This window comes from Loxodonta africana, chromosome 3 (assembly GCF_030014295.1).
Source record: "Loxodonta africana isolate mLoxAfr1 chromosome 3, mLoxAfr1.hap2, whole genome shotgun sequence".
Taxonomy (NCBI): Eukaryota; Metazoa; Chordata; class Mammalia; order Proboscidea; family Elephantidae; genus Loxodonta; species Loxodonta africana.
The window spans coordinates 16,161,253-16,186,644 of NC_087344.1; the positions used below are offsets into that span (position 1 = coordinate 16,161,253).

General features: G+C 40.5%; 1 protein-coding gene and 1 pseudogene across 1 annotated transcript; both read left to right on the forward strand.

Moving 5' to 3' along the window:
• Window positions 1-286: 286 nt before the first annotated feature.
• Window positions 287-2,812, forward strand: LOC135230871 (olfactory receptor 7G3-like; annotated as a pseudogene).
• A 16,580-nt stretch (window positions 2,813-19,392) lies between these two features.
• LOC135230615 (olfactory receptor 7G3-like) lies at window positions 19,393-23,759 on the forward strand. Its single transcript, XM_064280547.1, has one exon. It carries the CDS (start codon window positions 22,588-22,590, stop codon window positions 23,524-23,526), a length of 939 nt encoding a protein of 312 aa, XP_064136617.1. The 5' UTR covers window positions 19,393-22,587; the 3' UTR covers window positions 23,527-23,759.
• The last annotated feature ends 1,633 nt before the right edge of the window (window positions 23,760-25,392 follow it).

Consider the following 25,392-nt stretch of genomic DNA (forward strand, 5'->3'; position numbering starts at 1 on the left):
AAAAGCCATGGACTGTGTGGAAACAAATGGCTGTCTTTCGATAAAACTATTTACAAAAGCCAGCGGGGCTTGACCCATAAGCTCAATTTTGCCAACCTGTGTTCTGGAATACAGCCTTAGTAATTTCATCCTGGATTGATTATTTGCTGGAAGTCCTGCTATAATCCTAAGGGTTAGCAAAATGTCTTGTTCCTATTCTATTTTCAGCAAGTAGCCCTACTTGACAAAGAATATCAAACTGAAACCAAACTAGTTGCCAGTGAGTCAGCTTTGACTCATGGTGACCCTGTGTTTGGCAGAGCAGAACTATGCTCCATAGGGTTTTAAATGGCTGATTTTTTTTTTCAGAGTTAGATCATCAGCCCTTTCTTGCCAAGGAGATTCTGGGTGGGTTAGAACCACCATCCTTAAGTTAGTAGTCCAGTGCTTAACGATTTGCACCACTCAGGGACCCCTAGACAAAGAATGTGTGGTGAATAAAAACTTGGGAACGAGGAGAAGTGGTGAGGGGAATAAAAGGTAAATAAAGGAGAGGAGAGAGGAGAAAGAGAAGCAGAAGGAAATATGTATAACTGATATGGTTTCCTCTTTATGGGAGTATTTCAGCCAATAATTGAAAAAAATAGAATATCAGCATTTTGTAAACCCCAATAAATTAATGGATTCCAGGTAATAATTATCATTAAAAAAAAATAGGAGAAGCAGTCAGTATGTGGGTCCTAATGAAAGTACATAAGAATGTTTGCCAAAAATTGTACCTAAATCTAATCAAGCAAGTTCTTCTGTAAAGGATCAGATAATAAAAATTAAGATTTTTCTTACATTTGATTTTGTTGTCACCCCCATCTTTTCTATCAGACCTATCAACAACATGACACCAGGGAACCTGTCAGACGCTACAGAATTCCTCCTCTTGGGGCTCTCAGAGGGTCCAGAACTGCAGCCCCTCCTCTCTGGGCTGTTCCTGTCCCTACACCTGATCACTGTAGCTGGAAACCTGCTAATCATCCTGGCCATCGTCTCTGACTCTCACCTCCACACCCCCATGTACTTCTTCCTCTCCAGCCTGTCCTTTGTACACATCTGTTTCACCACCACCACGATCCCCAAGGTGCTGGCGAACACCCAGACACAGAGGAAATCCATCAGTTACACAGGCTGCCGCACCCGGATCTGCTTTGTCCTGACTTTTGCTGGACTGGAAAATGGAATTCTAGTAATGATGGCTTATGACAGATTTGTGGCCATCTGCCACCCACCGAAGTACACGGCCATTATGAGTCCTACACTCTGTGAGCTGCTGGTTCTGTTGTCCTTCCTCTTTGGTGTCCTTGATGCCCGCTGCACACTCTGATGGCACTGCGGCTGTCCTTCTGCACAGATCTGGAAATACCCCACTTCTTTTGTGAACTAGCTCATGTTCTCGAGCTTGCCTGCTCTGATATCCTCATTAGTAACATCTTGGTCTATGTAGCGACCAGTCTTTTGGGTGTTGTTCCTCTCTCTGGGATAGTTTTTTCTTATACTCGAATTATCTCCTCTGTCCTGAAAATGTCATCAGCTGGTGGAAAGTATAAGGCTTTCTCCATATGTGGGTCACACTTAATAGTTGTTCCTTTATTCTATGGAACAGGTTTTGGGGTGTACCTTAGTTCTGCAGCTACTCACTCCTCTAGGAACAGTGCAGTAGCCTCAGTAATGTACACTGTGGTCACCCCTCTGGTGAACCCCTTTATCTACAGCCTGAGGAACAAGGACATGATAGGGGCTTTGAGGAAACTCATCTCTAGAATATTCTCTTTCCATTGACGTGCCAGGGGCTTTAGCCTTAAGCTGCTGGAACATACCAGAAAGAAGTAAATAATGAGAGATTCATAAAGTCTGACCAAGTTCTTTGAAAACAGGAGACCAGAGACTGTAATGGTTAACGGTGAGAACTTTGGAATCAGACCACCTTGGTTTGAATCCTTTGTTCTGTCATAGCTCTGTGATGTTTGAAAATCGATTTCAACTCTCTAAGGTCAGTTATCTATAAAGCTGGCATAATTATATTAGCTCACATCTTTGGCAAAATTTGGGAAGATCTGAGATACTTTATCAGTGAGGATGCTTTTAGTTGTAAGAGGGAAAAGTCTCAACTAAAATAGGGACATACAATAAAAACAAGTATCATCTTTCCTAACAAAGAGTTTACAGGTAGGGTAAGTTTAGGCACAGAACCACCGGGGTGTTTTTTACTCCCTCGTGTGTTGGCTTCCTCCTAAGGTTTTTCCCTTGATGTTCACAAATGGCTGCAACAGTGCATGGATCATTTCCAGACACAGAAAAATGATCGCCTCTCCTTGGTGTCTTTGTAATGGAGAGATGATATTTCCAATGTGTCATCCAGAAGACGTTCTGTTCATCATCACCGTGAATTGGGACATATGCCATGCATTAGCTTCCTTTTCCTGCTGTAATGAATTACGAGTGTAGTGGCTTAAAACAGCACAGATGTATTGTCTTATAGTTCTGAAGGTCAGATGTCTGAAATCATTTTTTCTGGGCTAAGGCCAAAAGATTGGGATCCTTTGGCTATATGAATAGTTCTGCAATGAATATTGGTCTCTGCTTGTATTCCTGCTTACAACAATTCTTTTGGGTGTTTATCTAGGATTAGGATTCCTGGATCATATGGTAATTCAATGTTGAACTTTCGAGGAGCTGCTGAACTTTTCCACAGTTGCTGTACTATTTTACAGTTCCACCAGCAATGGATGAAAATTCCAATTTCTCCACATCCTCACCAACAACTGTTATTTCCATTTTTTTTGTTTGTTTATTAATTGTAGCTATCCCAGTGGGGATGAAGTGGTATCTCATTGTGGTTTTGATTTTCATCTCCCTAATGGTTAATGGTTAATGTCTCCCAAACTGACAGATACATGGAGGACATTAACCATTAAAAAAAAAAAAAAAAAATTTTTTTTTTATAATCATTAAAAAAAAATAATCATTAGGGAGATGAAAATCAAAACCACAATGAGATACCACCTTAACCCCACTAAAAAAAAAAAAAAAAACCCACTAGGGTAGCTATGGTTAAAAAAGAAACAAAAAAGAATGGACTAGATGGCACCTAACAACAACAACAACAATGGTTAATGTTGTGAGCATCTTTTCATGAGTTTGTTAGCCATCTGTATATCCTTTTTGGTGACGTATCTTTTCAAGTTTTTTGCCAGTTTTTTGATTGGGTTGTTTTCCTTTTTGTTGAATTCTGTATTGATCCTGAATTCTGTATTTATCATTTTCTTTGATATCCTTCTATTATGTTGAATCCTATGAAGTTGCCATTATTTGATAATTTTTGCTCTACAAAACCGGTGTTTTCATGAGATTTGACCACGTCTTTTTATGACAAGTTTATGTATCCCTACACAGTTTATTGGAAACCATGGTTGTGTAGAGGTTAAGAGCTACAGATACTAACCAAAAGGTCGGCAGTTCGAATCCACCAGGCACTCCTTGAAAACCGTATGGGGCAGTTCTACTCTGTCCTATAGGGTCACCATGAGTTGGAGTCAACTTGACAGCAATGGGTTTTTTTTTTTTTTTTACGCAGTTTCTTAAATGTCCCTTTTTGAACTTGTTAAACTTTTAGTATTAATGTATGAATTTGTGTCTTGATACCTTTTCTCCCCAGTGTGCTTTTCAGATTCAATCTTGTTGTTGGATATATTCATTTGTTTATTTTCAATGCCATATACTTTTAAATGTTATCCTTTCTAATGTTGATGGAACTTTTGATAACTAGTGTTCTGCTATTATTGAGACAGGGGAGAGATCAGGCTGGCTGAATTAAAGAAGGGCTACATTTCAAGGCCCTCTGTGCTTAATCAGCTATAATTAAATAGTCTCTGGATGTAAAACTAAGTGCAGATCACCACATAACTTTTGCTGCTGGCACAGGAAAACTACCTGTGATTAACAAACTAGGTGCTTAGACAAGATAAAGGGCTACATTTCAAGGCCCTGTGTGGTTGACCAGCTATAAATGACTGCTAATCCTTCTGAGTTGTTTTTCAAGGCCCCACCAGCTGCATAGCATGCACAGCAAAGATCCACGTGGACTATGAATGACATTCCACACGAGACTAACATGAACAGAGTCCCCTCGCTGGGCTTGAACCAAGGTCCAGAGGCATCACGCATACACGACGTCCCAGAATAAGTCCTTTTCAACATCCCGGCAGCCTTTGTGACAGACTCCCTCTTGGTTCCAGCAGTCTCTGCAAGGAAGTCCATCTTAAATTCTAACTGTGTGAGCATTTGATTTTCATAATCCCTTCCCTTCTCCTAGAAATCTCCACTCATCTAATGAATAAAAATAATGTCTTTTTCCTGCCTAAGAACTTTTATAAGCCCTATGAAATCCTTTGTTCAGTGAGAGACTGGAGGCTAGCGTAGGTGGAAACCCTCTCTCTCTGTCCCTTGTGAGCCTTTTGCTCTGTCCCTAACGAACCTTTGTTTGTGTAGAATCTCTGAGCCTCTTCAGGTCATTCTTGGTCAGAAGAAGGTAAGAACCTAAGCAGGGCTTAGTCTCGAGCTGGGAAGCCCTACCCTGTAACATTATGAATAAAATTGTTGGAATATTCTCATACATGTCTCCTGGTAGAAAAAGAGTCTCATGCTTGGGTGAAGTTATTGTGTATAGTGGAGTGCCTATTCTCCTACTGGTAGTTAAAAAGAAGTCTTCCTAAGTGATAGAACCAATTTACACTCCTGTTAGAAGGCATAACAGGCACCAAGGAAGTCAGTAGAACACACTACATTAGCCCTCAAAGCTTTGAAAATAATCTTCTGTTCTCTGAGACAATTTACACAATAACCCTGGCCTCTGGACTCTAGGCTTTGGCCACACTCTCCAGATTCTGAGTAGAGGCCCCTCGGCCCTGGGCTTCAACTGCGCCTTCCAGGCCCACTGGGACAGCAACTCTGCTCCCTCAGGCTTTAGATGCACCACCATTCTCCTCAACCATCTGAGTGGCAACTCCACCCTTAGAAACACCAGAGGCCATGGCTCCACCCTTCGAAACCCCTGAGGTCTTGGTGTTGCCTTTTGAGGCTGAGGCAGCTCAGTTTCTTGTGTTCCTTGTCTCTTCAGCTTCTGCTTCATGGTTTCTTGGCCTCTCAGCTCCTTGGGCCTCACACCTGCATCTGCCTTGCTGGAGCAAGTGTTCCAAAGCTCAGTAGCTCCATCAGTAAGCACCTGGAGGCAACCCACTCTGCCAGGAAGCCTCCTGCACACAGGCACTCAGCTCTCTGGTTCCGTGGGTGGGCTCCAGTGCCACCTCGTGCTGGTCTCCTGCTTTTGCTGCTGCTTCTCTGCTTTTGCAGCTTCTTTGCTGCTGCAGGTTCTCTGCTGTGCTGGTCCTCTGCTGCTGTCGCAATTCTATCCATTCATAGTTTCAAAAACTTTCCCATGTTATAGGTGTCTGTTAGAGCCACGCCCCACTCTTTCAGTACAAAATTCTGTCTTAGTCATCTAGTGCTGCCATAACAGAAATACCACAAGTGGATGGCTTTGACAAAGAGAAATTTGTTTTCTCACAGTCTAGTAGGTCCCAAGTCCAAATTCAGGGTGTTGACTCCAGGGGAAGGCTTTCTCTCTCTGTCAGCTCTGGAGGAAGGGCCTTGTCCTTAATCTTCCCCTGGTGGAGGAGCTCCTCAGGTGCAGGATCCCCATGTCCAAAGGACATGCTCTGCTCCTGGTGCTGCTGCCTTGGTAGTATGAGGTCTCCAACTCTTTACTTGCCTTCCTTTCCTTTTATCTCTTGAGAGATAAAAGGTGGTGCAGGCCACACCCAAGGGAAACTTCCTTTACTTTAGACTAAGGATGTGGCCTGGGTAAAATAAAAAAAAAAAAAAAAGGGTGGTGTTAAAATCCCACCCTAATCCTCTTTAACATAAAATTACAGTCACAAAATGGAAGACAACCACAGACTACTGAGAATCCTGGCCTAACCATTCAATATTCTTTGCCAATACCACAATTTAAAGGTGTTAATTCTCTTCATCTTCCTTATTCTTTGTTCATATGAGGCAATTGAAAACACCTTGGCTTTGATGAGGCACACCTTAGTCCTCAAGAAGACATCTTTGTTTTATAACTCTTTAAGGAGATCTCTCACAGGCCATTTACCCAATGCAATGAGTCTTTTGATTTCTTGATTGCTGCTTCCACGGGTGTTGATTGTGGATCCAAGTGAAACGAACCCCTTGACAATCTCAATCTTTTCTCTGTTTATCATGATGTGGCTTATTGGTCCAGTTGTGAGGGCTTTTGCTTTCTTTGTGTTGAGGTGTAATCCATCCTGAAGGCTGTGGTCTTTGGTGTTCATTAGTAAGTGCTTCAGGTCCCCTTCACTTTCAGCAAGCAAGGTTGTATCATCTGCATAATGAAAGTTGTTAATTAGTTTTCCTCCCATCCCAGTGTCCCATTCTTCTTCATATGGTCTGTCTTCTAGGATTATTTGCTCAGCACACAGATTGAATAGGTATGATGAAAGGATACAAGCCTGATGCACGTCCTTCCTGACTTTAAACCATGCAGTGTCCCCTTTGTTCTGTTTGAACAACTGCCTCTCGATCCAGGTACGGATTCTTCATGAGCACAATTTAGTGTGCCGGAATTCCCGTTCTCTGCAACGTTATCCATGATTTTTTATGATCCACACAGTTAAATGCTTTAGCATAGTCCGTAAAAACCCAGGTAAACATCTTTCTGGTATTCACTGCTTTCAGCCAGGATCCATCTGACATCAGCGATGATATCCCTGGTTCCACGTCCTCTTTTGACTCCGGCATGAATTTCTGGCAGTTCCCTGCTGATAGGCTGCTGAAGTCAATTTGAATGATCTTCAGCAAAAATTTGCTTGCTTGTGGTATTAATGATATTGTTCAATAATTTCCACATTCCTTTGGATCATCTCAATAGATCTTGTTTATGCAAACCCAACCTACCTCAATCTAAGGGATTTATAGTGTGCATTTTACATTTTTGTCATTTATCTGCTTGGAGTCTATTTTTGCCATTGGTGTGAGCAAGAATCCAAATTCATTTTATGTCCCAGTGGCTTTTATTAATAAATCCATTCATTCATTGTAGTACCAGTTCTGCATTAAATAAACTACACATTTGTGTGTTGGTCTTTTTCTGCTCAAAATAAGTTTGTTGTTCTACTGAACAAGCCCAAATCCATAGTTGGTTATAGCCAAAAAGATATATTGTATCACAGGTTGGCTGTTTATTTAATCATTTGCAATTTTCTCAACAATGTTGATGACTAAGAGCAGTAATTTCAACCCATGGATTATAATGTGAAAAAGTGTATGTTGAAGTTGTTGTTCTCGGTAGGTGTCCTCAAGTCAGTTCTTACTCATAGCAACCCTACGTACAACAGAATGAAACACTGCCCGGTCCTAAGCCTACTGTTGTGGCCACTGTGTCAATCCAACTCATTGAGGGCCTTACTCTTTTTCACTGATCCTCCTCTTTTCCAACTGTGATGCCATTCTCCAGGGACAGGTTCCTCCTGATAATATGATCAAAGTAAGTGAGATGAGGTCTTATGATCTTCAATTCTAAGGAGCATTCTGGCTATACTTCTACCAGGATAGATTTGTTTGTTCTTCTGGCAGTCCATGGTATATTCAATATTCTTTGCCAATACTGTAATTCAAAGGCATCAAATCTTCTTCAATATTCTTTATTCATTGTCAAACCTTTGCATGCATATGAGGCAATTGAAAATACTCTGGCTAGGGTCAAGCCCACCTTAGTCCTCAAAGTGACATCTTTGCTTTTTAGCACTTAAGAGAGGCCTTTTGCAGCAGGTTTTCCCAAAGCAATATGCTGTTTGATTTCTTGGCTGCTGTTTCCATGGGCATTGATTGTGGACCCAAGTAAAATGAAATCCATGACAACTTCTATATTTTCTCCATTGATCATGAGATCTTATTGGTCCAGTTGTGACGATTTTTGTATTTTCTTTATGTTGAGCTGTAATCTATATTGAAGGCTGTGGTCTTTGATCTTCATCAATAAGCGCTTAAGTCATTTTTGCTTTCAGCAAGCAAGGTTGTGTCATCTGCATATCACAGCTTGTTAATGAGTCTTCCTCCAATCGTGATAGCATACTTTTCTTCAGATAGCTAAGCTTCTTGGATTATGTGCTCAGCATACAGATTGAATAAGTGTGGTGAAATGATACACCCCTGATGAACAAATTTCCTTATTTTAAACCACACAGTATCCCCTTGTTCTGTTTGAATGACTGCCTCTTGGTTTATATACAGGTTCCTCATGAGCATGAATTAGTGTTCTGGAATTCCCATTTTTCAAAATGTTACCGTAATTTGTTACAATCCACACAATCAAATGCATTTGCATAGTCAATAAAACACTGGTAAACATCTTTCTGGTATTCTCTGTTTTCAGCCAAGATCCATCTGACATCAGCAGTGGTAATCCTCATTCCATGGCCTCTTCTGAATCCTGCCTAAATTTCTGGCAGCTCCCTGTCCATTTACTGCTGGAACCATTTTGGAGTTACCTTCAGCAAAATTTTACTTGTGTGCGATATTAATGATATTGTTTGATAATTTCCACATTCTGTTGGATCACCTTTCTTTGGAATGGGCTCAAACACAGATCTCTCTTCCAGTCGGTGGCGAGGAAGCTGTCTTTCAAATTTCTTGGCATAGGAGAATGAGTGCTTCCAGTGCTGCATCCGCTTGTTGAAACATCTCAATTGGTATTTTGTCAATTCCTGGAGCCTTGTTTTTCACCAGCGCCTTCAGTGCAGCTTGGATGTCTTCCTTCAACACCATTGTTTCTTGACCATATGCTTCCTTCTGAAATGATTGAACAGCAATCAATTGTTTTTGGCACAATCACTGCATATTCCTTCTATCTTCATTTGATGCTTTCAGTGTCATTCAATATTTTGCCCATACGATCTTTAAATATTGCAACTCGAGGCTTGAATTTTTTCTTCATTTGTTTCAGCTTTAGAAATGTCAAGCGTGTCTTGCCCTGTTGATTTTCTAACTCAAGGTCTTCGCACATTTCATTATCATACTTTGTCTTCTCAAGCCAACCTTCAAAATCTCTTGTTCAGTTCTTTTACTTCATCATTTCTTCCATTTGCTTTAGCTACTTGACATTCAAGGGCAAGTTTCAGAGTCTCTTCTGACATCCTTTTTGGTCTTTTCTTTCTTTCCTGTCTTTTAAATGACCTTTTGCTTTCTTCATGTATGATGCTCTTGATATCATCTCACAACTGGTCTAGTGTTCATTTGTTAACTTTCAAAGGTGTCAAATCTCTTCTTGAGATTGCACTAAAATCAGTTGGTGTATACTCACGGTTGTACTTTAGCTCTTGTGAACTTTATAAATTTCCTCCGGCTTTGACTTGAACTTGCATATGAGTAGTAGATGGTCTTTTTTGCTGTCAGCGCTTGGCCTTGTTCTGACTGATGATATTGAGCTTCTCTATCATCTCTTTCCACAGATGTAGTCGAATTGATTTCTGTGTATTCCATCCTGTGAGGTCCACATGTATAGTAGCTGTTTATGTCATTGAAAAAGTTATTCGCAATGAATAAGTCGTGTGGGACTTGCAAAATTCTCTCATAGGATTTTCAGCGTCATTTCTATTACAAAGGCCATATATTTCAACTACTAATCCTCCTTCTTTGCTTCCATCTTTCATATTCCAATCACCAGTAATTATCTGTGAATCTTGATTTTATGTTTGATCAATTTCACACTGCTGCAATTGGTAAAAAATCTTCAGTTTCTTCTTTGACTATAGTGGTTGGTGCATAAATTTAAATAGTTGTATTAACTGGTCTTGTTGGTGTATGGATATTATCCTATCACTGACAGCGTTGTACTTCAGGATCGATCTTGAAATGTTCTTTTTGCCATTCCTCTTCTATTTTTCATTCCTGGCATAGTAGAGCACATAATTGTCCATTTTTAAATGGCCAATACCAGTCCATTTCAGCTCAGTAATGCCTCAGATACCAGTCTTCATGTATTCTAATTCATTTTTGACAACTTCCAATTTCCTAGATTCGTATTTCCTACATACCATATTCCGATTATTAATGGATATTTGCAGCTGTTTGTTTTCATTTTGAGTCATGCCACAACAGCAAATGACAGTCCCAGAAGCCTTACTCCATCCATTTCATTAGGGTCAACTCTACTTTGAAGGGAAACGTTTCCCCTGTCATATTTTGAGTGTTGTCTTAGGCTGAGTTCTCCAGAGAAGCAAAACCAGTAAAGTGCATAAATATATCTGTAGAGATAGATTTGTATAAAAGAAATGGCTCACGTGGTTGTAGAGGCTGGAACATCTCAACTCTGTGTGTCAGGCTGGAGGATCCTCCTTAGTTACATAGCTGCAGGAGCTAGAGAATCCAAGAATGGCAAGTCATCTGGGCTCTGGCTCACAGGCAGTGAAGACCGATGAATCCCAAGATTGGCAGGCAAGACAGCTGGTAAACTGCTAGCTCAAGTCCCAAGAAGCAAAGACCAGATGAACAGGTGCCACCTGCAGGAGCCAGTTCGAGCAAAAGCACAGGAGCTTTGCCATAAAGTCCATCTATATTGGATGCAGGCAACACTGTCAAGGAAACTCCCCCTCCAACTGATTGTCTACTCACAGCAGATCCCATCATGGTGGTGATCACATTATGTCAAATCTCATCATGGAGATGATCACATCACTATACAACTATCAAACCACATCATAACTGCCAAACCAATGAGAATATTGGCCTAGCCAAGTTGACACGCAATCTTAATGATCACAGTCTGTGCCTTATCAACTTGACGCCTATACATATCTCCTTAAACAACATGAAATCTCTGAATAAAGATAATTATAAAGTCATATTTGTGTCCAACATGACACAACTAGCACACATATGACCAAAAATGCATTAGCCCTCTTTATATCTTCTGTTTTATAAGTGAGGAAAACAAAAATATTAGATGCACACATACAAAACATAAATAGTCAGAACAATTATAGTCCATGTTTCTGCAACTGGTCACGTGGTTGTAACTGGTGTTTAGAATACCTTCCTTCACCATCCATTCCATATTACCTTTGCCCTCAGCAAGCACCTCAGCTGATCATAGTTCTTTGCCTGGTGTGATGATTCAAACCTTCACTCCTGGTGGACCATGTCAGAATTGGGTTGCTGTGGTTTTCCATTGACTTTAATCACAAGGCATGGTAGTACTAAGAAATGCCCCCAAAGGATCTCCTGCATTCCAGGCATTCTCTTCTTTACCTCCATCATGTAATATCAATTCAATTTCCTTTTGGTAATCAGGATCAACCACACCAGGCAGTACGATAACTCCCTTCTTTGCCTGTTGATCCAGAGGAATAAGGAGCCCAAAGTGGCCAGGTGGCATTCTTAACTTCTATTTCAACTGAATCAGTAATGTGTCTCCAGTCCCTTTGGAACTGAGACCTCTAGACCTGCAGAGCATAGGGTTGAGGGGACAGGAAGCAAAAAATTTTGCGAGTGGGTCATAGGGGTAATAATGAATGGTTGCTGTTGTTGTTGTTATTAGGTGCTGTCAAGTAAGCTCTGGCACATAGCGACCCTATGTACCACAGAACAAAACACGGCCCCGTCCTGTGCCAGGCTCATAATAGTTATTATGCTTGAGCCCATTGTTGCAGCCACTGTGTCAATTCATCTCTTCGAGGGTCCTCCTCTTTTCCACTGACCTTGTACTTTACCAAGCATAATGTCCTTCTCCAGGGACTGAGCCTTCCTGAAAACATGTCCAAAGTATTTAAGACGCAGCCTCACCATCCTTGCTTCTAAGGAGCATTCTGGTCGTACTTTTTCCAAGACAGATTTGTTTCTTCTTTTGGCAGTCTGCGGTATATTCAATATTCTTTTTCAACACCACAGTTGAAAGGCATCATTTCTTCTTCACTCTTCTTTATTCATTATCCAGCTTTCACATGCATATGATGGAATTGAAAATACCATGGCTTGGGTCAGGCACACCTTAGTCTTCAAGGTGACATCTTTGCTTTTCAACACTTTAAAGAGATCCTTTGCAGCAGATTTGCCCAATGAAATGTGTCTTTTGATTTCTTGCCTGGTGCTTCCATGGGTGTTGATTATGGATCCAAGTTAAATGAAATCCTTGACAACGTCAATCTTTACTTCGTTTATCATGATATTGATTATTGGCCCAGTTGTGAGGATTTTTGTTTTCTTTATGTTGAGGTGTGATCCATACTGAAGGCTCTGGTCTTTGATGTTCATCAGTAAGTGCTTCAAGTCCTCTTCACCTTCAGCAAGCAAGTTTGTGTCATCTCCGTAACGCAGGTTGTTAATGAGTCTTCATCCAATCCTGATGCTCCATTGTTCTTTGAATAGTCCAGCTTCTAGGATTATTTGCTCAGTACACAAATTGAATAGGTATGGTGAAATGACAGAACCCTGACACACACCTTTTTTGACTTTAAACCACTCAGCATCCCCTTGTTCTGTCCCAACAACTGTTTCTTGATCTATGTACAGGTTCCTCATGAGTACAATTAAGTGTTCTGGAATTCCCATTCTTTGTAATGTTCTCCATAATTTGTTATGATCCACACAGCCGAATACCTTGGCATAGTCAATAAAACACAGGTAAACATGCTTCTGGTATTCTCTGCTTTCAGCCAGAATCCATCTGGCATCAGCAATGATATCCCTGGATCTATGCCCTCTGCTGAATCTAGCATGGATTTCTGGCAGTTCCCTGAGACATACTGCTGCAGCCACTGTTGAATGATCATCAGCAAAAATTTTGCTTACATGTGATATTGACCATATCATTGTATAATTTCTGCTTTCAGTTGGATTACCTTTCTTGGGAATAGGCATAAATATGAATCTCTTCCAGTCAGCTGGCTAGGTAGCTCTCTTTCAAATTTCTTGGCATAGATGAGTGAGCATTTCCAGTGCTACATCTGTACGTTGAAACATCTCAGCTGATATTCCATCGATTCTTGGAGCCTTGTTTTTCGCCAGCGCCTTCAGTGCAGGTTGGACTTCTTCCTTCAGTGCCATTGGTTCCTGATCATATGCTACCTCTTGAAATGTTTGAATTATGACTCATTTTTTTTTTAGTGTAATGATTCTGTGTATTCCTTCCATCTCCTTTTGATGCTTCCTGTGTCATTTAATATTTTCCACATAGAATCCTTCACTATTGCAACTTGAGGCTTGAATTTTTTCTTCAGTTCTTTCAGCTTGAGAAATACCAAGCACATTCTTCCCTTTTGGTTTTCTATCTCCAGTTCTAGTGAATGGTGCTGCTCCCATTTCCACCCCTTGATTCCTGGACCCATGTATCTTGGCTATGGGAGAAACAGCACCATATATTGGATGCTAGTTTAGAGCCTATAAAGCGTCCTGGAGAACATTGCCCCAGTCCTGCAAGGTACTGCTACGTAGCTGCAACCATAATTGCGTCTTTAGAAGGCCATTCCATCATTCTATTAAACCAGCTGCTTCAGGATGACGGGAACATGGTAAAACCAGTAAATTCCATGGACATGGGCCCACTGCAGCACTTCAATTGCTGTGAAGTGAGTCTCTTGATCTGATATGAGGTTGTATGGGATACCACAACTGTGAATAAGGCATTCTGTAAGTCCGTGGATGGTAGTATTGGCAGAAGCATTGTGTTCAGGGAAACATATTCATATTCAGAGTGTCTATTCCTGTAGGAACAAAATGCCACACTTTCCATGATGGAAGAGGCCCAATGTAATCAGCCTGCCACCATGTTGCTGGCTGATCACCTTGAGGAGTGGTGCCATATTGGAAATTCACGTCTGGTCCCTACTGTTAGCAGAATGGGCACTCAGCTGTGGTGTAGCCAAGTTGGCCTTATGAGTGTTTCTGAACCCTTGCATAATCTCCATCCTTGCCATCATGACCACTTTGTTCATAAGCCCATTGAGCAATGACAGGCGTAGCTGGAAAAGAGGATGACTGGTTTCCACAGAATGCATCGTCCTATCCACTTGATTGTTAAAAATCGTCTGCTGATGGCACACTTTGTACTTCACCTTTTGTTGCTCACTGGGATGTCAGCTAGGTCTAGAAGCCAAAATAGGTGGTGGGGTTGTGTTTTTGAGACCATTCAGCATTGCCTTGTAAGACATCTGCCTCAGGCAACATGCCAGGCATAATGACTCAGACAAAGGCTTTTCAGGCACAGCTGCTTTAATCTCATCAGGTTGAGTGGAAGTGGGTTCTACCAGGGAGGGCGGTTTAGCAAATAAAAATGGGATAATTTCTTCAGATGGGAATGAGAGGGAAGGTTCTGTTGGTAGGAGTGGCATAATGGAATTTAGGGGTTCAGTGTCCCCAGCTTCCTGACTACCTGCCTATATGTCCACATATAGAACAAATTTGTCCTGGAAGAAGTGCAACCAGAATGCTTCTTGGAAGCAAGGATGGTGAGACTACGTTTCACATTCTTTGGACATGTTATCAAGAGGGATCAATCCCTGCAGAAGTACGTCGTGCTTGGTAAAGTAGAAGGTCGATGAAAAAGAGGAGCACCCTCAATGAGATGGATTGGCACAATTGCTGCAACAATGGGCTCAAGCATAACGATTGTGAGGATGGTGCAGGACCAGGCAGTGTCTTGGTCTGTTGTACATAGGGTCATTATGAGTTGGGATCGACTTGATGGCACCTAGAAACATGTCCCCATCCCAAGTTTCATGATCCCATTTCTTCCCAATCAGTGCCCTCACTTTAACTGCAGACACCACTGAAGATTGGGAATTCAGCTGGCACTGTAATTCAGCCACTCTTACGATAGGACTCTGGGTTTGTTTTCTGGCAATATCAGGTCTGTTACTACAAGAAATCAGGCTTTCTTTCAAGACACATGTGAAAAGTTTGAGGTTGTTTATGTGGCACTTGAGTTGTGACTCTGAAGCTCTGAGCTCATTTCTTTCCTTCATCACTTTGTCTAGGGAATGTAGGACCAAGCAACCAGCTTCCTTATACTTCCCATTATTACAAAACTTCAAAAGTGTCAAACGTGATCACCCAGAGCCTCACCTTTACCAATAGGTGATCAAAATATTTCTATTGCCACCTTACACCACTGTGATGGTTAAGATAGTGTGTCAACTTGGGTGGGCCATGATTCTCAGTGTTTTGGCAGTTGTGTAATGTTGTGATCACTTTCCTGTTGAAATTTGATATATGATTACCTCCATGATAGAATCTGTTGAGTGGTAGCAGTGGAGGTGGGGCCTGTGGTAGCTCACTGCCCCCTCAGCCTTCATCTCTCTACCTTCCACTGGCTACTTCCTTTTTCCTGCTCACCTTGCAAAAGTTGTTGGCTTGTTCTAGATCCAACAGCTGTTTCTTGTCTGACTTCTTGTTCTTGGGACTTGAGCTAGCAGTTTACCCACGCATCCTGGGATTTGTCGATCATCGTGGCCTGCGAGCAAGAGTCCTGCTCCCTGACCTGCCTCTTTTGGTTTCTCCAGCCCCTGCAGCTTACTCAGTAGACACACATGGTATTGCCTGCTGACCTTGGGGATTCCTTGACCGTCACGACTTGTGAGCAGGATCCATGCTCTCCAACCTGCTCATCTTGGGTTCACCAGCTTCTGCAGCTTCATGAATTGGGAAAGGACTGTATCCTGATCCAAGGACTTGGGAAGTTCTAACCCTAGCAATGGTATGAGCTGTTTCCTTAATATAAATCTCTCAGTCTATATTTATGCACATTACTGGTTTTGCTTCTCTAGAGAACCCAGCCTAAAACAACCGTGGATTGGCAGTGCCCACTTCATTACTGGAAGCAGTCATTAACGTCTTTAATACCAATCAGACTTGAAAACCAATTTGGAAAAGTCATCCTTACAGTTTTGTTTCTCTAGAACCACTCTCTGTATCAAATGTCTTAGGCTAGGTTCTCTAGAGAAGCAAGACTAGTAAAGTGTATAAATATACACGTAGAGAGATGTTTATATTAAGGAAATTGCTCACGCAGTTTTAGAAGCTGGAACATTGTCCCAAGCGGTGAGTCAGGTTGAAGGCTTCTTCTGATTCACATAGCTTCAGGGGATGGTGAATCCAAGATCAGCAAGTCAGACAACAGGGCTCTGGCTCACAGGCTGATGAATCCCAAGATCAGCAGGCAAGACAACACATGACTCTAGCTCAAGTTCTAAGGGCCGAAGTTCAGAGGAACAGGCACCAGCTGCAGAATCCAAAACAAAGAAAAGCCCACGAGCCTTGCCAAAAAGTCCACATATATTGAATGCAGGCCACACTCCCAAGGAAACTCCCCCTTCAACTGATTGGCTATTCACAGCAGATCTTATCTTGAAGGTGGTCACATTATATCAAATCTCATCATGGAGATGATCACATCATTATAGAACTGCCAGACTACATTATAACTGCCAAACCAATGAGAATTATGGTCCAGCCAAGTGGACACACAATCTTAATGACCACAAGTGTCTTCCAGTTTGAGAGGTTCATCTTCCAGCACTATATCAATCTCTCACTGCTATTCATAAGGGTTTTAGTGGTCAGTTTTTTTTTTTTTTTAGAAGTAGATCCCCAAGTTATTCCTCTTATTCTGTCTTAGTCTGGAAGCTCTGCTGAAATCTGTCCACTATTGGTGACCCTGCTGGTATTTGAAATACTGGTGGCATAGCTTCCAGCATCACAATAACATACAAGCCACCACACTGTGACAAACTGACAGATGAGTGGTGGATATTGAAGTTACGTCTGTAAAATTTGGAAATGTTGATATTGAAATATTAAAAAGGAGGTTAAATACCTGTTACATGCTCAATTACGTTTGATTACAGAGGCTAGATTAGAAACTGCTGGATATTAGATGCAGGAAAAGGATCCATGTGCCATCGAAGAATTAACCCTTAGAATCTGCCTTTTTAGGATACATCTATTATATTATTGTTCATATTTGTGTAGAATACACATCCTCACATAATAAAGTATATATTTTTAGCCTAAACATGGTGTCAATTTTCCTAATCTTGCTGTTAGATTATGGGCACCTTTGAATATAAAGAGAGAAGACTAATACAATTACAGAAGGGAGGTATATCCATGTATACAAGGCACTTGAAATGAGTATGAGCAGAATGAGATGAGGCAAAGAGGATGGCATATGCCTGGGCTCTTAGGATAATGGAATCATTCAATATTAGTTTTTCCTTCTCTTAGGCTTGCTCCTTAAGAGTTTGTACTGCCCTGGAATCAGAATGACAGCAAAAGAGTCTGACTAATGAGGAGCTTTGGGTATTGAAACCCCAAGGGGCACAGAGATATCAAAGAGTCTGCCTGTGACCATCCACTCAATAACCTTGCCCAGGTCAGGATGCAGCACACCTCAGCCTTGTCTCCATCACTTCCCATAGGATCCTGGTCCTTTGTTTTCTGTGCTCCGTGAGTCCAGAGCTTCCATTTTTATCATTCAGCCTTCAGGGGAGAATCGAATGTCATTTCTTAATGCTGGCACTCAGGTAATCTGAAGTCCCCTAGTTTATCTTTTGCAAATAGGGAGATGTCTTTGTCTTCAAGTCCATCTGGGGCAGCTGTGAGGTGAGTACATGCAGAAGATGAGCAGAATGGAGTTACTTGTGCGATGCCTGCCTAATTGTCCATAACCTTCTTGACATGTTTCCTTGTATTTTTGCACCAATACTTGAGCTTCTCTCATTCTGCTACTCACCTACTCTGAACCTAAATTTCCAGGGAATTTTTCCATCCTAAATAGAAATATGCCCTTGCTCAATTTTCTAGAATTCTATAAACAATTCTTGTATTTCTTTGGCAGGGGGCAGGTGTGTTCAGTCAGCTTCTTACGTGGTTCTCGATACGCATTTTTAAGGGAGATCTTTGACCTGGCTATGAGGACTAGCAGTGAGGAAGTGGAGAACCAGTCTGACTCCACAGGCTACATACCTGTATCTACCGGTGTCTCTTTATTAACCTATGAAATATTTTAAGACAGATTAGCTCAGGGTAGTAGGACAAATAGTCATATATCAAAGCTTTCAGAATTAATAAATGTTGACATTTTGCCATAACAGTTCTATTCTTAAAGTAACAAGATAGTAAACAAAAAAATGATAAGCCCTTTTTATTCCACTCCATTCCCATCCTTTATGTGTGTGTGTGTGTGTGTGCGCCACAATGAAAATGCCCATCACCTGGAGAAGGGATAAATACGTTCTGATGTAATAACAGAGTGAAATACCTTAAAGCAGTTAAAGTTAATGAACCAGACTGAACTGTAATAAGACTGATAAGGTTAAATGCATTATTTTAAGAGACCAATTGTAAAATGACACCCACAGTACCTAAAGTATTAAAATGTAAAACAATAGCATTGTTTATTGATTGAATTAGACTGAAAGTAATGAAAAGACAGGAGAATAATACATACCAAGTTCATTGTTGTGGTTCAGGTGGAGAGAAGACAGATTTGTGAAAAAATAAAGGGGGAGGTATTCAAATAGATATGCATTTTTTTCTTAAAAAATACTGAATACATCACAAAAAATTTAAAAATAACTCACAGAATAAAGGATTTAAGCTCATACAAAAAGGGAAAGAATCATAATTTCAAAAAGCACATAATGCAAGTATGGTGATATATTTTAGTTTGATGGTGCTGAGTGGTGGATAATTAGGCCTTTGTTGTTTTCCCTGTACTTTTCAGTGTGCTTGAAATATTTCATATTAAAAAATAGAAATTTATGTATGTGTAATTTTAAAACTTTTTAGTTTTCCCATACTATAGATGTCTTGTTTTTTTCTTTTTTCTTGTAGATGTCTTGTTAGAGAAATTAACGTTTGTTTTTTAAGTTTTCATTCTTTGTCATGGTACATCTAGGTCTAATTTATTCATTTTAATTGCTAGATATTTCATCCTATGTCCACGCCAAATGAACATTGATATCTCATTAACCTGTTGCCGTCGAGTTGATTCCAACTCATAGCAACCCTAGAGGACAGAGTAGAACTGCCCTAAGGGGTTTCCAAGGCTGAAATCTTTCCAGAAGCAGACTGCCTCATCTTTCTCCTGCAGGGTGGCTGGTGGGTTTGAACAGCCGACTTCTGGTTAGCAGCCAAACACTTAAACACTGCCACCAGACCAGGGCTTCTTTTTCACTGATATCAGTGATGTTCATTTGGCTTGTTCTCTCCTCCTGCTTCTCTAGATGAGCAAGATTCCCTGTAGAGTTTTGCTACATTTTTCTTCCCTAAAATTTGTCATTGTCACCTTAGGAATGTTCTAACTATGAGTCGGAATTGACTCGACGGCACTGGGTTTGGTTTTGGCTCTTTTAACTTTCATTGATCCTCTTTCCTCTGGCCCCGCCTGTCACTTCCCTTCTGTAATGAACAACGCCAAGCTGTGCCCATGCAGAACAAATCACAACAGGAAATATCGAGAGGGTGTAATATGTTGAACACTGTGCTTGATGAGTTTTTCTATTCATTTCTCATTTTTACAATATCCCGATAATGTTCCATGATAGGTCCCATTATACAAAGAAGTCTGAGGCTTCCTGAACAGTTATAAAAGTTTCCTCATTCACAAAACAAGTGCTAGAGTTGGGAGTAAACTCAGGGTTGTTTGATTCCAAACCTTCCAGCAAATGATTGATTTTGTTAGGGTTGCTTGTTCTTATGACCCCATGCTTAGGGCCCCAGGTTTCCTTGTTGGTGAAGCAGTATTTGTCAAGGGGCATTTACTCTGAACATAAACATCCTAATGAGCTGTTCACTTGTGAGATTCCTTTAGAGACCATTTCTAAATCATTGGTTCATGGAAATAAAGGGTAAACACATAAATGTGCCCAGGACTTATACAATCAATTCTTGCCTGTGTTTGAGAATCCAGTGATCATATTCTCGGGGACCTCATCTTAACACAGGAAATGGGAGTGTTCTGGAGTTGATCCTGGCACACAACCTTGGGATTCCCATAGAAGCCAGTTCCCAAGGCTGCCAGACTCAGGCTTTGATGGGCTTAACCAGAAACAAAAGAAAGGAGGATATGACTTTTCATGATTGATTCTCAAGATTTCTTTTTGTAACATTATCTGCTAATTGTACAATGGAGACAATGAGTCAAAACATGAAAGGAATAGGGAATGCATCAAGCTCCTAAGTAGAAAGGGATAAATTATTTCCATAATCTGCCACAAAAAGGTAGGAAGGGAGGGACACATTTTAGTAAGATACCTAGGAAGTGAGTAAAGAAAAGGAAAAGTAATAATTTATTAATGAAGATTAGTTATGGCTCTTCAAATTTAAAATCGTATGGTGTTTTTTTCTATCACTTTTCATGAACAAATGTAAGAGGTAGTTAAACAGAAAAGAGTATGTGTGTTTATTTCCTACTTTGCCTGTGTATGGTATGTATAACATAAGGAATTTTTAAAACTAAGGCTTTATTATCTTGTCCAATTGAAATGGACATCTTAAATCACAAGTACTTCACACCTTAACTGATAAGTCTCCTAACACTCAGCAGATGCCAGGCTCCTTACTAGACAATTTGTTTTGATTAAATGTTTAGTCCTGAAACTATAAAGGCGTTTGAGGTGTCCAGATGTACTTTGCTCAAGTTCCTTTTTCCCTCCTAAGGCTGACTTGGCAAACTTCTACTCCCCCTCTATCTACTACTGTGGGGCCATGCCTGACAGAATGCCTGTGTTGTTAGATTGTGTCTTTCCTACCTAAAATTCCATTTAGGATACACCAACAAATTATTTATCTTTTCTTTAGTGATTTAAAGACCTCATGCATTTCATTCTTCCTCCCATTCCTCTGTTTTAGGGGGAAAAATAAGTGCTACATGTAATTTTGAGTATTGTGAGAAAAGAGAATCTTATTGACATAATAGCCACAACAGCTTGAGATTTTAGGGACCATACTCCAAAACTGACCTCAAGTCTTGACTGTGGGTCCTGCTTTGATAATGTCACCTGCTAGATACTACCTCTGTGGTCAGAGAGTAGGTGACTTTGAAGACTAGGGAAACACTTGGTTTTGTACTCACATGGAAGTTTTCAAGAGGCAAGCAATGGAATCTGTTGACCCTTCTAGTGCCTGATCCTGTCCTACTCAAAGGTCATATCACGTGGTGGTAAGAGGTCCACTCTGATCTGACATTCTAAGTTCAAATGCTTTCACCAGTTCTTACAAGAAGATCTTGTATCTTGTATCCATAACTTAACCTCATGTTACCTACTTGAGATCATGGGTAAAATGAAGGATGATAGAAGCACCTAAGTCACAGATCCGTAGAGAGAATAAAAGGAGTTCATATAAATAACGAGTATTTTATATGCTAATACTCAGAGCTCTGTGTTAGTGACATAGTTGTAGAAGTTTATAATAGATATTATATTTATTACTATAATATCTGTTAATCAAATCAAAAACCAAATCAGTTGCCATCAAATCAATTCCAACTTACTGCGACTCCACGTGTGTCAGAGTAGAACTGAGCTCCATAGGGTTTTCAATGGCTGGTTTTTCAGAAGTAGATCACCAGGCCTTTCTTCTGAGGTGTCACAGGGTAGACTTGAACCTCCAACATTTTCCTTAGCTGCCTAACCATTTGTGCCAACCAAGGACTCCTGCTAATACTATTATTAGTTAGAACAATTAGGCAAGTGTTTTGTGATGAGGATCCAAAGAATGCAATGTTGAAATGAAAGTGCAGAACTAAAAGGACAAATTGTGAAGACCCATCGAAAAAGGGCTGAGTCATGGACTTGAACTCCTGATCCACTTTGTAGTGTGTTGATGAGCCAGGTCATTACCTCCTCAGGGACTGCACCAGGTCTGCTCCAACTCTGTGTTCTAGAATATTGGTCCTCAGTGTGTGGTTCCCAGGTGAGCAGCAGCAGCATTTGGAAATTTGTTATAGAGGCACACTTTGGAGGCCTAATGCCCTATCTTCTCGATCTGATACTCTGAAATTGATGCTCAGCAATCAGCATTTTAGCAACTCACCACCTCGCTCTGATGCAAGGAAGTTCAAGAACCACTCCTGTAAAATACACATTTAATATCATATGATTTTGATTTTCCTGCTAATTTTCAGAGTTCAGAAAACTCTTAAGAAAAAAATATGTACCGCTGATATTATATTCATGTTAGTTGGCAAATGTGTAAAAAGAGTAGGTACTTAAACATAACTGGAAAAGATGTGGTAGAGCAGGTGAAAGGAGGACAGCAGAAATGAGAGTGTAGGAGGAAAGAGAACAGAGAAGGAGAGAGAAAAGGATAGAGGAGAAAGAAGAGGAGGGGGAGAGAGAAACAAAGAGAGAACCACAGTAATGATTTATAATATTAATTTCATGTGACATTATAGATTAGAGTGTTTCTGTAAAATAAGGGACCTTTGTACATCTGTTGTATATCTCGTCTCTATTCTTTCTACCAGAATCATCAACAAACATGGAATCAGAAAACCAAACAGGCTTAGCAGAATTCCTCCTCCTGGGCTTTTCAGAGAATCCAGAACTTCAGCCCCTTCTTTTTGGAATGTTCCTGACCTTATACCTGATCACTGTGGCTGGGAACCTACTCATCATCCTGGCCATCAGCTCAGACTCCCACCTTCACACCCCCATGTACTTCTTTCTCTCCAATCTGTCCTTCACTGACATCTGTTTCAGCACCACCATGACTCCCAAGATGCTGGTGAACATTCAGACACAGAGCAAATCCATCAGTTACACAGGCTGCCTCACCCAGATCTGCTTTGTCCTGGTTTTTGCTTGTTTGGATAATTGTCTCCTTGCAGTAATGGCCTATGACCGTTATGTGGCCATTTGTCACCCTCTGAGGTATACAATCATCGTGAACCCCCACCTCTGTGGCCTGCTGATTCTATTCTCCTTGGTCATTAGCATCATGAATGCCCTGCTCCACAGTCTGATGGTGCTGCATCTGTCCTTCTGCATAGACCTGGAAATCCCCCAGTTTTTCTGTGAACTTCCTCAGGTCCTCAAGCTTGCCTGTTCTGATACCCTCTTTAATAACATCTTGCTATATTTTATGACTAGTATCTTGGGTGGTGGACTCTTCCTTGGGATTATTTTCTCCTACATACAAATTGTCTCTTCTCTCCTGAAAATGCCATCAACAGGTGGAATGTACAAAGCTTTTTCTACCTGTGGATCTCACCTCTCAGTTGTTTCCTTGTTCTATGGGACAGGTTTTGGGGTGTACCTTAGCTCTGCAGCTACTCTACCCTCTAGGAAGAGTGCAATTGCATCAGTGATGTACACCATGGTCACACCCATGCTGAACCCCTTCATCTACAGTCTAAGGAACAAGGACATAATGGGTGCTTTGAGGAAACTCATCTCTAGAATATCTTCTTTTCATTAATGTTTCACCTGCTTTGGGCTTAAGCTGTTGGAATATGCCTGAGTGAAATAAATAACACTGATTCAGAGAACCTGATTAAGTTCTTTGAATAGTAGGAGTTCAGAAATTATAATGGTTAAGGGAGAAAATTTGGAGTCAGAACACTTGGGTTTGAATTCTACCTCTTCTCTGTAATAGCTATGTGAACTTTGTATATTTATTTCAGCTTTCTAAGTTCAGTTGAAAGGTCCCTAGGTGGCACAAATGGTTTGCACTCAAGTGCTAAAGGCTGGTGGTTCAAATCTACTCAGATACCATAGAAGAAAAGTTCTGGCAATCTGCTTCTTTAAAGTTTAAAGCTAAGAAAACCTTATGGAGTGGCTCTACTCTGCAACACATGGGGTCGCCATGAGTTAGAATCAACTTGAGGGCAGCTAACAGCAACCATAAGCTCAGTTTACTCATCTATACATTTGGCATAATTATATTCATTCACTTTTTTCCATTTAGATTTGATATAGTTCAACTCTAAGAGTGAGGATACTTTCAGGTATACTGAGGGAAAAGTCTAAACTCACATAGCACCAAATATAAAAACAAAGGTTTCAGAGGTAGGGTAGGTCCAGAGCCTCCAGAACCACAGGGCTACATTTCACAGCTCCATATATTGTTTTTTTCCTAAAGCTGTTCCTGTGATGGTCATCAATGGCTGCAGCAGCACAGTGGTCATTTAAGATACAATAACCAGGGATGGAAAACTGACTGTTCTTTATTCAGTCTCAGTATTAGAGAAATAACCTTTTCAAGGAGTCCTCCAGAACACATTCTATGTCATCATCCTGAGTTGGGGCATGTGCTCCTTCTAAAACTAATTACAAGTAAGAGGAATTTCATTACCTTGAAAGGATTAGACAAATGTCTGATTAGAAAAGTCTGAGGTGGGATCAAGTGCTACAACAATTACAAGTGTTCAGTACAATGCCTGCCACCTAATAAGTTACTCAATGAATGTATTAGATGAATGTGAGCCAGCACAATTTATTTCCAAGAGTAGCACTCTCTCCTTTTTCGATTCCTTCTGCTTTTACACATTTGGGCAATTGCCTTAGTCATAATCCTAGCTTATTAATGTAAATATTTATCAGCAGTTAATACTTATGTTGTAGGCAAAACCACATTTGGAAATACTTCATTGAATGTTTATCTGTCCTGCTGTCTTCGTTTTGTTACATTGAAAGAACTTTGGATTTTCATTTTCCAGTAACTTAATTTTAAATCGTTGAATTGATCTACTTTTTCCCTTTTGGACTGTGTGTGTTACATCTCATTCAAGAACTGATCAACTCCTCCAATCTAATAAAGATATTTTCTTATACAGTTCATAAACATTTAATTATTTTTTCTTTTGTGTTTAAAAGACGTTGGAATGATTTTTGAATATGGTGTGATGGAGAATCCAATTTCATTTTATTTCCATATGGACAAACAACGATTTCAGCACAATTTTCTGAATAATACCATCCATGAAGCCATGGTGGTGCAGTGGTTAAGAGCTCAGTTGCTAACCAAAGGGTTGGCAGTTCAAATCCACCAGCTGCTTCTTGAAAACGTTATGGGGTGGTTCTGTTCTGTTCTGTTGTGTAGTGTTGCTATGAGTCACAATCGATGATGGCAATGGGTTCAGTTTTTTGTTTTTATTCCCTGAAATGCTACATTTTATAAATAAAGTGACTGATTCCTCCTCTGTACTTAATAATTCTTCATATACATGAGGATGCTCTTAGTTCTATTTTCCTGTCCTATACTAGAACCATATCATTTTAGATATTATAGCTCCATGATATATCTTGACAGTCAGTGAGGCAAATACTTTCCATTGCTCTCATT

Coding starts and splice junctions, on each gene's coding strand:
- LOC135230615 (XM_064280547.1), top strand. CDS start 22,588: ATGGAATCAGAAAACCAAACAGGCTTAGCAGAATTCCTCCTCCTGGGC.